This window comes from Ammospiza caudacuta, chromosome 17 (assembly GCF_027887145.1).
Source record: "Ammospiza caudacuta isolate bAmmCau1 chromosome 17, bAmmCau1.pri, whole genome shotgun sequence".
In the NCBI taxonomy this organism is placed as follows: domain Eukaryota; kingdom Metazoa; phylum Chordata; class Aves; order Passeriformes; family Passerellidae; genus Ammospiza; species Ammospiza caudacuta.
Genome location: NC_080609.1, coordinates 1,844,709 through 1,861,505, shown reverse-complemented (window position 1 = coordinate 1,861,505; position 16,797 = coordinate 1,844,709). Strand labels below are relative to the sequence as shown.

The 16,797-nt window shown below is 59.0% G+C and overlaps 1 protein-coding gene across 1 annotated transcript in view; it reads left to right on the top strand.

Moving 5' to 3' along the window:
* Positions 1 to 16,254, top strand: part of LOC131565411 (ankyrin repeat and fibronectin type-III domain-containing protein 1-like) — a 248,395-nt gene extending 232,141 nt beyond the window's left edge. Inside the window, exons 8-24 of the mRNA XM_058816278.1 lie at positions 918 to 1,125; positions 1,417 to 1,611; positions 1,852 to 1,965; positions 2,538 to 2,635; positions 4,096 to 4,186; positions 5,908 to 6,015; positions 6,229 to 6,328; positions 6,843 to 6,975; positions 7,682 to 7,801; positions 8,149 to 8,364; positions 8,633 to 8,799; positions 9,187 to 9,337; positions 10,080 to 10,248; positions 10,507 to 10,673; positions 11,521 to 11,731; positions 12,201 to 12,847; positions 15,143 to 16,254. Of these exons, the coding sequence (XP_058672261.1) occupies positions 918 to 1,125; positions 1,417 to 1,611; positions 1,852 to 1,965; positions 2,538 to 2,635; positions 4,096 to 4,186; positions 5,908 to 6,015; positions 6,229 to 6,328; positions 6,843 to 6,975; positions 7,682 to 7,801; positions 8,149 to 8,364; positions 8,633 to 8,799; positions 9,187 to 9,337; positions 10,080 to 10,248; positions 10,507 to 10,673; positions 11,521 to 11,731; positions 12,201 to 12,847; positions 15,143 to 15,430 (3,183 nt within the window). The 3' untranslated portion in view covers positions 15,431 to 16,254. The remainder of the gene's footprint in view (positions 1 to 917; positions 1,126 to 1,416; positions 1,612 to 1,851; positions 1,966 to 2,537; positions 2,636 to 4,095; positions 4,187 to 5,907; positions 6,016 to 6,228; positions 6,329 to 6,842; positions 6,976 to 7,681; positions 7,802 to 8,148; positions 8,365 to 8,632; positions 8,800 to 9,186; positions 9,338 to 10,079; positions 10,249 to 10,506; positions 10,674 to 11,520; positions 11,732 to 12,200; positions 12,848 to 15,142) is intronic.
* The last annotated feature ends 543 nt before the right edge of the window (positions 16,255 to 16,797 follow it).

The window sequence follows — 16,797 nt, the reverse complement described above, 5'->3', positions numbered from 1 at the left end:
CATCCACATGGGGACAGAGGGTCTGTGGGGCTGGATCCATCCACATGGGGACAGAGGGTCTGTGGGAGCTGGATCCATCCACATGGGGACAGAGGGTCTATGGGGGCTGGATCCATCCAGGGGGGACAGAGGGTCTGTGGGGGCTGGATCCATCCAGGGGGGAACAGAGGGTCTGTGGGGGCTGGATCCATCCACATGGGGACAGTCTGTGGGGGCTGGATCCATCCAGGGGGGACAGAGGGTCTGTGGGGGCTGGATCCATCCAGGGGGGACAGAGGGTCTGTGGGAGCTGGATCCATCCAGGGAGGGACAGAGGGTCTGTGGGAGCTGGATCCATCCACATGGGGACAGAGGGTCTGTGGGGGCTGGATCCATCCACATGGGGACAGAGGGTCTGTGGGGGCTGGATCCATCCAGGGGGGACAGAGGGTCTGTGGGGGCTGGATCCATCCACATGGGGACAGAGAGTCTGTGGGGGCTGGATCCATCAAGGTGAGAACAGAGGGTCTGTGGGAGCTGGATCCATCCACATGGGGACAGAGGGTCTGTGGGGGCTGGATCCATCCAGGGGGGACAGAGGGTCTGTGGGGGCTGGATCCATCCAGGGGGGACAGAGGGTCTGTGGGAGCTGGCTTCATCCAGGGAGGGACAGAAGGTCTGTGTGGGTGGTGCTGGAGCCTGGGTGGGAGCACAAGATTGTGTTAAGTGAAGCTGTAGCAGTTCAGTTGGAGGTGGTGCAGGAGTTCACTTGGCATCATCCAGATGTGTCTGCAAAGAGCTGTTGCTTGCAAGCCCTTTGGATGAGGGCACCCTCTCCCTGATTGGGTTCATGGGGTGCTAGTGAGCGTCCAGGGTATGTGGTGGGGTGGAGGAGGGTGCCCTGTGCTCAGCCCAGCTGTGTTTCTCCTTTCACCCAGTTCCAGAGCAATGCTGCACTCTTTGAGGCCGTGGAACTGCAGGATCTTGACAGGGTGCAGGAGATGCTGAAGCACTACAGCCCCGAGGAGCTGGACCTCAACACCCCCAACAGCGAGGGGCTCCTGCCCCTGGACATCGCCATCATGACCAACAATGCTCCCATCGCCAGGGCCCTGCTGCAGGCAGGAGCGAAGGAGAGCCCACACTGTGAGTTGGGACAGGAGTCGTGCTGTGCCCATCACCTGGGTCTGCAGCGTGGTGCAGTGGAGCACCCCAGGCAGTGGATGAAGGTGGGGAGGTGATCACTGGGCTCTGGGACACCGGTGCAGGCTGCAGCAGGGCTGCAGGGGAACCACGCACTCAATCAGCCCCGGGACCGGGACACAGAGAGGAGCTGGGGTCTCAGGGTGGGGATTCTTCCAGCAGAGGCAGAGCTTGCCCTAACCACCTTGTCCTCCCTTTCCTCCTGGGCCCGCGGCCGTGTGCTCCCTCCCGCAGTCGTGAGCCTGGAGAGCCGCTCGCTGCACCTGTCCACGCTGGTGCGGGAGGCGGAGCAGCGCGTCAACGAGCTGATGGCGCAGGTGGTGAACGAGGCGCCCCACGCCGACTGCTCCGAGAAGGAGAAGCAGCTCAAGGCCTGGGAGTGGCGGTTCCGGCTGTACAAGCGCATGAAGGCAGGGTTTGAGCATGCCCGTGAGTGCCCGCAGCGCGGCTGGGGCTGTCCCTGCCCCGGGGGAAGGCCTGGGGCAGTGCATGGCACCAGCTCCCATCACCTGCACCCTGAGGCCAGGGCTTGCAGTGTGGGTGCATGGAGGGGAGAACATGTTCCATCAGGGAATACGTCCCTGGGACCGGGGAGGGGCCCAAGAGGGACACAGGGAGGTTCAGAGTGACCGTCATGGCTGTAGCAGCCCCTGCCCTCTCTGTCCCCAGGAGTGCCAGATGCCCCCAGCAGCGTCCACCTCTCTGTGGCCAGCAGCACCTCACTGCAGGTGACCTTCTGGGAGCCCCTGAGTGTCAACTCAGCCGTTGTCACCAAGTACAAAGGTAAGGATGGGGATGCCTGCAGCAGGGCAGAGTCACACAGCCAACAGCAGGTGCCTTGCACCCCATGTCAACACAACAGAGCCATAGGCAGTGCTGCCGAGCCCCAGTCAGGCCACTTTTATGCTGGAGGACAGAGGAAGCCACAGCTGCTGGACAGCATGGCCACCACCCAAATGCTCTGAGCTAGACCAAAAATCATCCTGCACCAAGGCAAAATTTGGGGTGTTGCTTGTTGGCTGCTCCCTCATCCTGAACTCTGAGAAGACTTTGTTGTTATGCACCCCTCACCCACTTAAACCAGATATTTTTGGCTTCTGGAAGAATTTCTTCCATCCCCCATTTCTGAGCCACCAATTAGAGGTGCTGAGCCCATCTTATGTGGCTTGGGGAGGACAGCAGCTCCCCATGACCTTCCCCCCGCCATGAATCACCTTTTCCATGCCTGCACTCCGCTGCCTCCATCTCCTGTGCTGTCTGCAGTCCCCCTGCAGCTGCTCTCTGTGACACGCTGCCCCAGCCCTGGTGGCCCCACTCCAGGGCCTCATGGCACCTTGGGGTCTCTGTCCTTGCAGTGGAGTGGAGCTGCTCCCCCACCTTCTCACCACTGCTGGGAGAAGCTGTGATTGACAAGCTGAAGGACCTGCACTTCACCATCCAGGGGCTGGTGTCGGTGAGTGCCCACAGCGGGCAGGGCTCAGCAGGGAGAGCCCACAGCTGGGAAAAGGCCATAGTGCAGCCCATGAGGAGGGGATCAGGCACTGCCACAGGCTGCCCAGGGCAGTGGTGGAGTCATCATCCCTGGAAATGTTCAGAAGATGTGTATTTGGTACCTGGGGACATGGTTTAGTGGTGGCCTTGGCAGTGGTTGGACTCAGTGATCCTAGATGCCTTTTCCAACCTCAATGGTTCTTTGTTTCTGTGATCATTCTGAGCAGGAGCAGTAGGGCTGTGTCACACTGTGTGCCATGGGCACAGCCTGGGCAGAGCCAAGACCGTGGGGCTGGGAGAAGCATCTGTCTGTCCCTGCATGGCTGCAGCCCTGACAGTGGGGCACCTCCCTGAGAGGGTGCCTGGGGACTGCAGTGACAACCAGAATGGGCCCATTCACCCAGCTCTGATTTATCTTCTGTCCCCCTCCCCACTCCTGTCTCCATCCATGCTCTTCCTGGGCAGTAAATCAGTGCTCAGCCCTCTGCCACCTGCACAGTCCAACCCCTCAGCCCAGCCCCAGTGTCACCAAGAGGGGGGACCAGCCCCATCTTCATCTCTGGGAGCTTGGCAAGGTCGTGGCTGGTGGGACTGTGGCTCCCTGCTGGTTTATCTCCCTGAGAGCTGCAGGAGCCATGCCTGGGCTAGCACCTGGGACACGGGGACTGTGGTGGGATGGAGCTCAGCATGGGAGCACGAGCAGGTGCTGGGATAAATGGGGTCAGCCTTAGCAGGGGTAGGCAGGCAGGGAGCACTGATTTGAGGAGCAGAGAACCCCTTGGTGAGGTGAGGTGAGGTGAGGTGAGAGGGGCTGAGGCCCAGCACAGTGCCAAGCCCAGGAGCTGTCAGGACTGTCTGTGGTGTGGCAGGGAGGGCTTGAGCAGAGCCTGGAGCAGCATCACTGCAAGAAACTGCTCCAAGCCCATCAATCACACTCTCAGAGCTGCTTCACAGGCTCATGCCACCTTCATGAGTGCCTGGAGGCCTGGCAACATCTGGCAGCTTGGCTGGGCTTTAATCAGAGGCTTTAATCACTGTCACTGTGCTACAAGCCCTTGACAGTGCTGGGCCAGCTCCCTGTCTCCAGGGGCTGGATCCTTACGTGTCCCAGGGGATCGCCAACACCCCAAGCCACAGAAGCACTGAGTCTTTCAGGCTGGAGCATCTCTGACAAGGGACATTTGCAATGTCCAGTCCTTCCTCTGTGTGCCCCAAACCCACCCAGCAGGGCCACAGGGATTCTCTAGTGCCTCATAACAAGGGCTTTGTAAGGAGGGGAGGTGAGAGCCAGTGACTGGGCTGTGGGCTCTAGCTGAGAGCTCCTCATGCTGTACTGGAGCAGAGGGCTGGGGGGAATCCCCCTTGCCTCCCCTGCCAAGCTGGGAGGGGTGGGGTGTGCTGAGTGTGCTGCTCTCCTTGCAGGGCACGGCGTACCACGTCCGCGTGTCTGCCTACAACATGAAGGGCTGGGGTCCCCCGCAAGCCTCCACGCCCCCCTTCGCCATCCCCTCCAGTGAGTACCCCTGGCAACACCCCCATGGAGGCCAGCGTGGGGCAGGGGGGGCAGGACAGCCCCCTGTGCCATGCAGGGGTCCCTCTCACTGCTGGGATGGGAGCGAGAGGAGCTGGGGCAGAGTTTGGGGTCTCAGGCCCAGCAGGGAGGCTGTGCCTGGGGTCTGGGGTGCTGCCTGCAGCCAGCAGGGGCTTTGCAAACAGTGAGTTTTCAGCCTTGGGTTACCCTTGGCACCTGGGAAAGTCTGAGCCATTTCAGGCCACCTGGATCAGCTCATCCCATGGAGGAAGCTGGGAGGTGGCAAAGAGCCCAGACTCAGAGGGGTCCTGGGTGGCAGTGGCCTCTGTGCCACCCATCCAGCCCAGACCCAAGGACCTGCATTCCCTGGCATGGAGCTAAGATGGGGGTCACAAACCCCAACTGAGACCAGCTCTGGGCTGTCAGCACTCTCCTCCCCATGCTGGCCCTAGGGAAAGTGTCATGAAACAGCCACAAGGAACCCCAGGGGGCTGGGTGGAGAAGGGCCAGGAGGACTGAGCTGGGAGGAGCAGCCCAAAGGTGAAGTTCTGCACTAAGGGGGCTCCAGAATGGCCTCTGCCACTTGTCACCAGTCCCAAAACAGATGCCTGTGTGGTGTCCCATGGGACTGGTGCTGTAAATGAGTAAGGAGCAGCCCTATGGGAGGCTGAGCTTGTCCCAAGGATCAGGCCATGGAAGCACGTCCTGTCCCACCATGCTGCAGGCACCCAGGGAGCAGGGCTGCTGCACTGGGAACAGATGGAGATGAACAGTAATGGCTCAGAGATGTGCAGCACCATGCACACAGCTCTGGCTGCAGATCCACAGAGCACTGAAATCACCAAAAATCCATTTGCATGTCTAGGAATGCACACAGCAAGGGCACAGCAGTCTACTACCGTGGCTTTATCTTGTCCCTGTCATGTTTGCACCCACTTTAAAGCCCATTTGCCACCTCACACAGGTCACATTCCCTGTGACCACGATCCAGGTGGCATCAATTGAGTGTGGCCAGAGTGAATCAGACAGGAGTGGGGTTTATTTATTTTTATTGTCAGTAATATTTCTCCCTTCAGTGGAGATCCCTCCCTGGCCCAGCAGAATATGGTCAGGCACCTCCCTGGGTGTTTTTAAAGCTACTAAAAATAGCGGCAAGTTCCAGCCAAAGTTAACAGAGCTGAACTTTCCATGGAAAACAGCAGCGGGCAGGACATGGGGTGTTTAAAGCAATTAATATAAAGTTGAGGGAGAAGACAGGCAGGTCCCCAGCCCTGCTCAGGGTCCTGCTGCTGTCCCACAGCGGGTGGAGCTGGCAGGAGTTTATTTATGTGTTTGTCGAGGTAAGCCCAGCTTCCAGCGCTCATCTGGAGTAACTGGGAAAGACCTGGAGGAAGAGACTGGAAAGAATTTTATTTTTTAAGGCCAGTGAAGTGTAGCAGCAACAGACAGAACCTTGTTCCTTGCCCCTGGTGTGTCCCTGCCACGCTGTGGGGAGGCTGGTGGCCACGGGGTGCTGTGCAGAGCTGGGTGTTCCTGGGAAGAGGGGCACAAAGCTGGGGATCTCCCAGCACCCACAAGTGCTGCCATGCTGTGGCATGAGAGGGACACCCAGGGGATGTGTGAGGAGGGGATGGAGCCCTTGTGCCCCAGAGGTGCCCCCACACAGGCAGAGGGTTCCCGGGTGACGCTGCTGTGTCCCACAGACTGGCGCGAGTACGACGGGCGGGCGCCGCGGCGGCGGGGCCAGGCCGAGGCCCTGGACCATCTCCTGGGCCAGGTGAAGACTGTCCACCAGCACTGCATCTGCCACGGTGAGCCCACAGCACGCTGCTCCACGGAGGCTGGGGCGGGGGCAGCTGAGCCCTGGGGGTGCTGGTGTGATCTGCAGAGCTGGGTGCTGCAGGAACAGCTCTGTGCCAGGGATGTGAAGGGCAGGGAGACAGCTCAGCAGTGGAGACCTCAGCAGAGGGTTGGTATCAGCTCTTCATCTCCTGCTGCAGCATCCTCTGCTCTCTGCTCCACAGAGCCCTGCAAGAACCAGCCCCAGAGCAGAAAGCATTCAGTCTCCAAGAGCCTCAAGCACCTCTTCCACCCTGGCAGCAAGTTTCTCAAGACACTGAAGCGGTGAGAGGCTGGTGCTCGGGGATGGTGAGAGCCCCTGTCCCAGCAGAGCTGCAGAGCTGCCCATCCTGAGAGCTGTGCCTGCACGCTGGGGGCTGGGGATGCTCAGAGCAGGGTCTGCACTGGGAGTGAGTTGCTGGTGTCAGTGGAGATGAATCCCATGGCCCAGAGATCAGAGGTTTTCTGGGTGTCTCTGTTTGGACTGGCCAAGCTGTGCTGGTGCCCAGATCCCTGCATCACCTCTGGGGCTCACTTGGCACCCCACCTTGTCCAGACCCAGAGTGTTCCCTGCACAGCCTGGTCCATCTCTGTCCCATGTGCTGCAGGGTCCATGGGCCATGGTGTCTCTGGGACACGTTGGGTTCCTGTCCCTGCTCCCGTACCAGCCACCAGCCTCTTCTGCCATGGGCTGTTGGAGAGAAGTGGGGACTGGGACATCTCCTCTTCTCTCAGGACCCTCTGGGAGATGGAGCTGGCAGCTGGGGTGGCACTGAAGTCTGTCTTCTCTCCCCTGCAGGGGCCTCTACCTGACAGCCATCTTCTACAAGGATGACAACATCCTGGTGACCCACGAGGACCAGATCCCCGTGGTGGAGATTGATGACACCTACTCCTGCCTGCTCATGCAGGATTTCCTCTGGCTCACCAAGGTGAGAGCTCCTGTGCTTGGGCAGAGGGCCAGGAGTGCCAAAGTGACCCAGGCAGGCATCAGGCAACACTTCTGCCCCTCCAGCCTGGACACTGGGGCTTGGCAGTGCAGGCAGCCTGTGGACTTGCTTCTTGCTGGGGTTCAGCACAGACCAGGAAACTTTCAGGGAATGGCATTTCATCAAGCCCAAAGATGGGTGACAGACCAGAGCAACACTGAGCAGGCTGTGTGCCAGGGCGGGTGGCACTGCCTGTCCACAGGGATGTCAGTGGCTGTTGAACTGCTTTCCCTCAGCATCCTGCCGTGGCATCTCTGCCTCTGCTGTAGGATGCACAGGGAGCAGCTGCCAGCTCCTCTGATGTCAGCAGACTTAGGGAAAGGGCATGTGGGCAGCTCAGGGCCAAAATAATTTGCTGGGTGATCCTTATCTACTGATGGAGAGTGCTTTCTTCTCCCTCCCCACCTTGGCCAACTTGTATTCAAGCTTAAGGTTTCCTGGATGAAGATGGGTGTCTGAGTGGACATGGCTCAGGGCTGCCCTCGGGTGCAGGCACCCCAGTGCCTGTGGCACAGGGATTGGTTTGCACCCCTGCTGAGGTGCTGCATGCCCATGCACATTCCTGACCCAGCTCAGAGAGGCAAACAAGTTCCCCAGAACTCCCTGGTGTGGCCCAGCTGCAGCAGCAGTGACACTGTGGTGTGTGCAGGTGTCGTGTATGTGGGATGAGATCCTGTGGCTGCGGCAGTGTGTCACCGTGTCCCAGTCCTCCTGCTCCTGCATCTTGCAGACGCGCTTCAAGATGCTGCTGGCCATCTCACAGATGCAGGTGAGGGTCAGCCTGGGGGGGAACAATCACTTTAAGTGGGATGCTGGAGGCTGAGCTCCCTTGGGAGCAGCATGCAGATGTACCACAGTCAGATAAACCCAGGATCTGCAGGCCATGACTGCGTGTCCCTGCCTCATCCGCCCGGCAGGACTCTGGACGTGACACAGTGAGGTGCCAGCTGTCATGGCAGTGTCCTGCAGAGGGGCTGGGCATCAACAGGGTGCTTTTCTGGGCAGACTGATTTCCAGCAGGCAGCTGCAGGCACATTTCAGCTGCCCAGACCCACCATGCCTCCAGGATGTCCCCTGACCTTCTGCTTTCTCTTGTCTTCCCACCCTGTCACACAGGGGCTGCTGGGCATCCAGGACCTGGGGCAGGTCTTCTTTGAGCCCATCAAAGACAAGCAGGGCAACATCCTCATCGTCACCCTGAAGGAGGTGAAGACCAACCAGACCTTCGAGAGCGTCCGCTGGGTGCCCATCTGCAAGCTGCAGAGCGGCCGCAAGTCCGTGTCCTCCCCCGAGGAGCCCACGGCCCTGGACACGCTGCTCATCTCCCTGCAGGTCTGTGCTGGGGCTCCCCTGGGAAACACCAGTGCTCCTTGCTCCCCTCGGCCTGGAAGGGTCACAGCAGAGGGGGAGCAGAGCCCAGCCAGCTCCAAAATTCCTGTTGTTTCAAGGGGAGGCATCCAGATGGTGCCAGATTGGAGCTGGCAGCACCGGGTTGTGTTGCTGTGCCGCTCCCCTTCTCCAGCTGGACTGGCTGTGCTGCAGCATCAGCACAAGCCCTGCTGTGAGGACTTGCTCGGTCCAGCAGTGTCTTTGTTCCCAGGACAAGCTGGCTTATCACCAGCGGAGCAGCCATGCCCTCTCCCCGGGGCTCTACCTGGGCTACTTGAAGCTGTGCAGTGCCGTGGATCAGATCCGAGTGCTGGTGCCAGAGCAGCTCCCCAACATCCTGTGCCACGTCAAGATCCGCTCCAACCCCAACATCTCCAGGTGGGGTTTGCAGGGGATGGTGAGAGCCCCTGTCCCAGCCAGGCTAACAGCATCCATCACCTCCTGCTTCAGCAGCAGTGTGATATCCCCTCCTGTCCCCACTGTGCAGCGCTGTCAGGCACAGGGTGGGGTTGTTAGGGTGTCCTGGGTGGGGTCAGGGCTGAACTCCACAATCCTGTGGGTTCCATCCAGCTCAGCATATTCTGTGCTTCTGATTCAGCCTAGAACAAACCAAGTTCCCTCTCTACCTCCACCTCTCCCAAATCTCTGGGGATGCTGCACTGCCTGGGAGAGGAACAGCCAAGCAAACAGAGCTCTCAGAGAAATTGTATCCACGTCCACCCAAACCACTCCCTCCTTCACCTCTCTGTCTCTGGCCTTCTGCAGGGAGGAGTGGGAGTGGCTGCAGAAGATGGCCAGCGTGGAGGAGCCTGTTCCCACAGAGCCAGAGACTGACAGGTCCCAGAACCCCTTGTTTCAGGAGCTCCAAGTGGCCATCAAGGAGCTGATGACCCTGGTGAACATCCCACTACAAGAGGTAGAGGCAGGAGCCAAGGGCTGGGCAGAGGGAGGTGATGGGGCTGTGAGCACAGTGCTGGTGGTTGCAGCAGCTGGGGAACTGCATGTCTGGCTCTCCTTGTGAGGCTGGAGCACCCAGATTTTAGTGCTGTGCAAACAAAAGGTTTGTGAGTGGTGAGTGTGCCCTGCCCAGGGACAGTGTCCACAGGCGCTGTTTGTCCTTCCCACACTACCCCCAGAGCAGCAACAGCAAATCTGGGTTGTTACTGCTGCCCGTGGTGTGGTCCTGGGCAGCACGAGACCAGCCCAGCTCTGCCCCTCCAAGGCAGGCTGGTCCCTGGCCAGTGCTGGGCTGGAGCTGCAGCCCCTGGGGCCAGACTGTATGGGGAGAAACTTTCTTCCATCATGCCAAGTATCTGCTGGGAAGCAACAACCCAGCAGCCCCAATGACAGGTATGTGCTTCTGGCTGGGCAGCTGGGAGGGCACCTCCCTGCTCATTGCTGAACCATCACTGGTGGCACGTTTTCAACACCCTGTTGTGGTGGCTTTGACCAGAAATTTTGAAGCTTTCAGGAAAAATTAGAGAAGAAGTGATGAGATTATGCAGATTATGCCAGAAGCAAGGAGCCTCTGGTTATGTGCTGAAGGTGCAGTGTCCCCTGGCTGCAGGTGGTCCCTGAGGACTACTCCATGCATGAGGACTGGGCAGAGGCCCCTCCAGGTGATGTGTGCAGCTGTTACCTGCACTATCCTCTTGCAGGCCAAAGACTTCCGTCTGTACAGCCAGGAGGTGCTGGACTTTGGGGATCGGGTCTCCTTCCTGCTGCTGCTGCCTCCATCAGACGACGTCTGCACCGCTCCGGGCCAGAACAACCCCTACACCCCTCGCTCTGGCTTCCTCACGCTGCCGCTGCAGATCTTTGAGCTGGGTGAGGAGAGAGAATGCCAAAACCCAACTTTGCTGGTCCCCTTGTTCTCTGAGGCCTCCTGAGAGCTGGGCTGGGCAGGGGGGTGGGTGCCTAGAGTTCCCTCCCTCCCTGGGGAGGAGGCATGCAGGGATGTACTGAGGGCTGTCCAGGGGACTAATGAGTGTTGCCTCCTCATCTTGGGTGACAGGGAGGAGGCTGTAGGGCATCCACAGCATGGGACCTCATGTTTTTCATCCCCTCTCTCGTTTCCTCTCCCAGTGCACTTCTTCACGTACAGCCGGGAGTTCATCACACAGTACTGCCAGGTGTCCGCCCTGCTGGAGCTGGAGTCGCTCCTGTCCCAGCAGAGCCTCAGGGAGGCTTTCTCCGATGCCGAGCTCGCCACTGCCAAGCAGAGGCACCAGCAGGTTCAGGACTACATCCAGGTATGGGGGGAGGAGGCTCAACAGTGCCCCTGACCTGCCAGGACACAGGCAGCAGCATCTGCACCCAGGCTGTTCCCTGGTCTTGGTAGCCCTGGGGGATTTCTCTGAGGTTGCTAATGGGTAGCACCAGGTTGGTCTTACATAGATTCATGGAATGGTTTGGGTTGGAACAGATATTAATCCTCATCCAGTTCCACCTTCCACTTTCCCTGTTTGCTCCAAGCCATGTCCAGCCTGGCCTTGCACACTTCCAGGGATCCAGGGGCAGCCACAGCTGCTCTGGGCACCCTGTGCCAGGGCCTCCCCTCACAGGGAACAATTCCTGTCCAATATCCCATCTAATCCTGCCCCCTGACAGTGGGAAGCCATTCACCCTTTTCCTGTCACTACAGGCCCTCGTTCCATCCCTCCATCCCTTGTCCCAGTTCCCTCTCCAGCTCTCCTGGAGCCCCTTTGGGCACTGGAAGGAGCTCTGAGGTGTCCCTGGAGCCTCCTCTTCTCCAGGCTGCAGCCGCTTTATCGAGCAACTTCTTACTGCAATGATCACATTAAAAATCCCAAGGAGACACACAAAGTGTACATGCCCTCCTTGCTAGAAAAAGGCCTGCAAGTGCATTTTAGGATGGACTTGCAAAAGAGCATCCCACACTACTCCTGTCACCAGCACCGCTGCTGAACCAGCAGCTGCATCCTCCTGAGAGCACTTTCTTTGCATTTCCCAGCTCAGGGATTCCCCCAGAGCTTTGGGGAGATCTGTGTGTGTGTGTACAGACTCTGTGTTTTGCCATGGCACTTTCTTGCTGTCGTTTGCTGTGTGAAAGGGCTCTTCCATTTCCTCTGTTGGCAGCAAATGGAGGAGATCTGGCGAGAGATGCGCTGGATCATGGATGTCCTGCAGCACGCCCGCTACAAGCAGCCCTCCTGTGGGATCTCTCTCAGTGGCTTCCTCAGCGAGGCCGGGGGGCCAGCGAAGGAGAAAACGCGATCCTCCTCGTCCCACCTGGACTACCTTCCGTCCCCAGTGCTGTCACCAGAGACCAGCCGCAAGCTCAACTCCGGTAGGGACCCGAGCTCCCGCCTGGGGGCTCAGGGGCTGCCCGGGCTCGGGGGCTCGGGGTGGCTGTGCCCAGGCAGGGGCTCGGGGGCTCGGGGTGGCTGTGCCCAGGCAGGGGCTTGGGGGCTCGGGGTGGCTGTGCCCGGGCTGGGGCTCGGGGGCTCGGGGTGGCTGTGCCCGAGGTGGCTGTGCCCGGGCTGGGGCTCGGGGGCTCGGGGTGGCTGTGCCCGGTGTGGCTGTGCCCGGGCAGGAGCTCGGGGGGTCAGGGTGGCTGTGCCCGGGGCGCCGGCAGGGCTGGAGCCTTGGACACCCAGGGCAGTCGGTCTCAGGGGGGCAGACCCTCCCTGCCTGTGCCGGGCCGAGCAACTTAGGGGTGTCACAAGGGGGTAAACCCCAGAGGCTTCCCTGGACTCCCCTCAGCGAGGGATTCCACACTCAGGCTGAGCCGCTCTTTGCTGCTCTCCCCCCGGCAGACTCGCACGGCCTGTCGGACGAGGAGGGCTCCTCGGAGGTGTTCCTGGCCACCGACAGCGACTACGACTCGAGCCGGGCGCAGAGCCCGAAGGAGCTGGACCTGGTGTGCTCCACCTCAGGGCCCGAGTGCGGCAGCCGGAGGGGGGCCCGCACCCTGCGGGACAGCGCCCCGGACGTCCTGCAGAGCCACGAGCTGCAGACCGCCCCCGCAGGGCCGCCCCCGCCCGAGGAGCCCCGGCCGCCGGCCAAGCTCTACGACAGTGACTTTGTGCTGCCCAGCCGGCAGATCGAGCTGCTGCGCATCACCGAGAAGCGACAGGCCTACTGCGTCCGGACCAGCAGCCTGGACTTCCCCAAGCCGCACTGCCCTGCCCCGAGGAAGTCGTGCCCCGGCTCCGTGGACAGCTCCCCGGCCGAGAGCAGGAGCGCGGGCCCGGGCGGGCAGCTCCGGCTGCGGCCTGGCTCCACACCCAGCCCCGAGCGCCGCCGGGGCCGCCGGGGCTCCCATGAGTGGACTCAGGACTTGCCGGAGCAGCAGCCGGAGCAGCCCGGGGGCTTGGCCGACCAAGGGAAGAAGCCGGGCTCTGTCACCTTGAGGGTGTGCCCTCAGTACGAAACGGGACTCTCCAAAGATACCAGTGTCAAGGTACCCGAGCCTGTCACGGGTGGCAGAGCGGCTCTGCCGTGCCCGGAGGGCCAGGGCTGGCAGCATGGGGACAGAGCCAGCAGGGTCCTATGCCCCACGCCTGGCACTGCCCTCCCTATCCTTCACCATCCCAGGGGTGAGGTGCCCTGGAGACCTGCAGCACCCCTGCCCTGACTCCCTGATTCGCTGTCTCCCGGTGTTCCTGTTTAGATGAGGCTCCTGGCAGCACAGGGGTCTCTGTAGGAGCAATAGCTGATGCTGCAGAAGGATGAGCCAGGGCCATACATGGTGAATTTTGGGGACAAAGCAGTGGGGCTGAAGTTCAGCTCTTGGTCTGTGGTTCAGCAGGTGACAGTAGCTTGGTGCCACCCAGTGTGGGCAGGCAGAGCAAAGAACACTTTTTTGGGGTTTTTTGGGGGGTTTTTTGGATTTTTTTTTTTTTGTGTTCTTTGGGGGTTTACTTTAGTTTGGGTTTTTTTTTTGTTTTTTTTTAGCTTTGTTTAAAATAAAGAGAGAAGAAAACCCGACTGTTCTAATAGGAGGGAAAAAGCCAAAATAGTAGATGAGTGTATTAGCAAAAATCCAAATCTTTCTTGATATATCCGAGCTACTGATATAATAACTGAATCCATTGTTTAAGATGGTGTCCTTGCTGTACCCTGATGTGATGATGTGTTCCAACACATCATATTTCCAGGCCAAAATTCAGCTGTCACGCCTGCCCTGGCCATGCTCCTCCTACAGCCTCCCCTTCCCAGGTGTGTGGTCTCTGCTCCAGCCTTCCTCATTAGGGGAGGGAGAGCAGGAGCTTTTTGTCTCCAGTGGCAGAACCCACTCCAGTTCCAGCTGAGGCAGCAGGCAGAGCTCCTTCCATGCTCCTTCAGACTATGCTGGAGCAGCTGTGTGACCTGACTCCTTTCCATGGGGGCTTTGCTGCTAAGAGCTGACCCCACCAGCTCTGATCGCTCACACCTGCTCCAGGTGGGGCCCCCACAGAGGACCGTCCCCCAGGACACACATCATGGGCAGGTGCCCCTCTGGTTTGTGGCCTCCTTTGGTCCTAGCCATGGAAATGCTTTCCCTGTTGAAGTTTCCTTTCCGAGACATTCCTGGTGCCCAGGACAGAGGATGATGGAGCAGAAAATCATTAAATCATGACTGGTATGGGTTGAAAGCAACCCTAAAGGCATGGCAGAGGAAGAACAGTGCCAACAGGCTGATTGTTTTATTGCTGGGGAGGGTTGATAGCCAGTGTCTCTGCACCAGCTGGGACATCCTAGCAGAGACAACTCTGCCTCACTGGATTATTTTCCATTTGAGGAATGCCCATAGATTTCTGTGGAACTTAAGCACAGCCCTCAGGTTCTTGGCGGGCTGCCCATGTGGCTTTTGAAGTTGCAAAGCTTTGGACACGCCTGCTTGGAAGCGTTTTACGATGTTCTCCTGGAAGAAAGGCGAGTTCAAAGGCAGCTCCTGGGCTGATGTGAATGCTGAGCCCGGCCACGGCTGCTCAGGGCTGGCAGTGCTCACGTGGGCCAGGGCTGGGACCACCCTGCCAGGGCAGCACTCCTGGCGCTCTGCAAGCCCTCACAGATGTGCCAAAGGAAGTGTTGCTTTCCCTGGGTGAGGATGGATGTCCTACCTTGGGGCCTTTGAAGCCAAGCAGTGGCTCCTGGCATTAGCATCCAGAGCCCTGATGAACTCATTTTCTTGACAGGATTTGGGATTCACAGGGAAGCAGAGGGCAAGAGTAGCTGTTGGTGGGAGAACCCCAAGCTTGCGCACGGGATGAAATTTATTGCCATGTTCCAAAAAGGTTTCAGTTGTAGCTTGGCAGAGCTGTTGTGATCCAGCTGGTCTGAGGGTCTGGACCCTGCTCACGAGAGGGACTTCACACAGATCCCTCCATGGTATCAGGAGCACGACAGGGACTGTCCCTCTCCACCTCCAGGTGATGAGATAGTGGGGCAGCCTCAGCAGAGCTGTAGGTGACACATGCAAGGGTTGAGTGGCAAGGGCTTGGAAACAGGAGTAGAGGCAGGAGAGCAGTCCATAAGTTTGGGCCCTGGCATGCAGGGGCACCCCTTGGGCACTCCCTCATTGTGGTGTGCCCATGGCTCTGTGCCAGGCTGCTGCCACGGGCAGCACTGCTCACGGGCACCGCTGGGCAGCTGTTCCTCCACCCTCACCATTCCTCCACGCCATCCGCTGCCTCCGGCCCCTGTTCCTCCTCATTCCTCCCCCTTACCATCCGTGTCTCCCATCTCTCCATCTGTGCCCTCTCTCTCTCCACAGCTGCACATCACCAGCCAGACGCCTGCCAGCGAGGTGGTGAAGCTGGTGGTGCTGGAGATGAACGGCCTCGCGCGGGACGTGCTGGGCGCCGCCGCCGCCGTCTGCTACGGCGAGGAGCAGCTGGAGCACTTCGGGCTGGTGTTCGCTGCCAGCGAGGGCGAGCGGTGGCTCCCCGATGACTTCTTGCCCCTGTCCCTCCACACGAGCCAGCCCGAGGGGCGGTTCCTGGTGCGCATCAAGGAGACGTCCCCGCTGGTGCTCCAGTACGGGCCGGCGACCACCGTATGAGAGAGGAGAGCGGCGGGACGGAGCGGAGACCTCGGCTTCCAGAGCAGACATCTCGTCTCTGATGCTTCCTTCTTCCACAGACACCCTCTCATCAGGCGTCCGCGGGGTGGAATGGGATCATACTGGGTTGTGTGTTCTTTGTTTGTGCTATTTTTTAATTTTTTTTTTTTTTTTAACCAAAGAGACATCGAGACTCAGTTTTTCTGACTGGAGAAGAGGAGGGTGGAGTCCAGAGACCTCAGAGCTCAGGAGGAATCTCTGCAGGAATGGAATTTTTGAAAGTAAACATTTTTAAGGAGAAACGGGGGGGTAGAGAGAGAGAGGAAAAATATTACAAGAAGAAGCAGCAATACTTTTTTTCCCCCCTTTTTTTTTCTGAAAAACCTTGTTTGGGATTCACTGAAGGCAAAGCCACAGAGGATTGCTGGGGAGAGCTGTCGTGTCAGTGAGGAGAGGGCAGGAGCCACAAGGACAACACTGGGAAGGGCATTTTCCTATCTGCCCTCCTTTCACTGCACCTGGAGAAATGATTCTTGCACAAAGTTCTTGGAACAAAATTATATTCGTATTTTTATTCTGAAAAAAGTCAATAATCGTTGTGCCAGAGCCACTGGAGCTGGGTAAAGGTGAAGACCCTTTGCCTTGTGTCCAAGACTAAAGGGACACGTGCAGCCAGCCCCCTGCACTCACAGACGTGTCAATACCACACTAGAGATTTGCTGTAGAGCATCTCCTGCAACCCCCTGGGCTTCCCTGTCCCCCTGGGTGCCGTTCTGTTCTGGTGATTGTGCTTCTCTAGTCCGTCCTACAGCATGACATTTTGTTAGCCACTAGGTCTCCTGTTAACAAGGTTACTTTTCTGATCTCCTGTGGTCCATAGTAAAGAAGACTGCTGCTGACTGCCTAGCACTTGTCCTTCTTGTGGCTGGGTCCATCTCCCAAAGCGGCTCTGATTCCAAGGGCTGGGCTCCTCTTTCCCAGGAGTGTTTAGTGGGGTGCTTCCCACGCTGTGCAGCATTACATTAACACACAAATCACAGTGTGGGAGCAAAGTACTAGTCAGAAATGCTCTCCTGGGACTCGTTGCTCTGTAAGGCAGGGAGATAAGGTTGGGCATGCCAAGGCACCAACTCCATGAGCTGGTGAAACCCCAGAGCTGTAGGGCTGGATGCCCAAATCAGGTCCTGCAGCCTCCACTGAGGGAAGAACACCCGGAGAGGAGCAGGGATGGCAGCGAGAACTCACAGCTGTGTCACAGCTGGCACAAACACTGTGAGCCAGGTGCCAGGCTGGCACCCCTTGGCAAGGTGAGACTTTGATGCTGATGCTCCTGCAGCAGCCACCTCACTGTGCTTCCCCTGGCATGG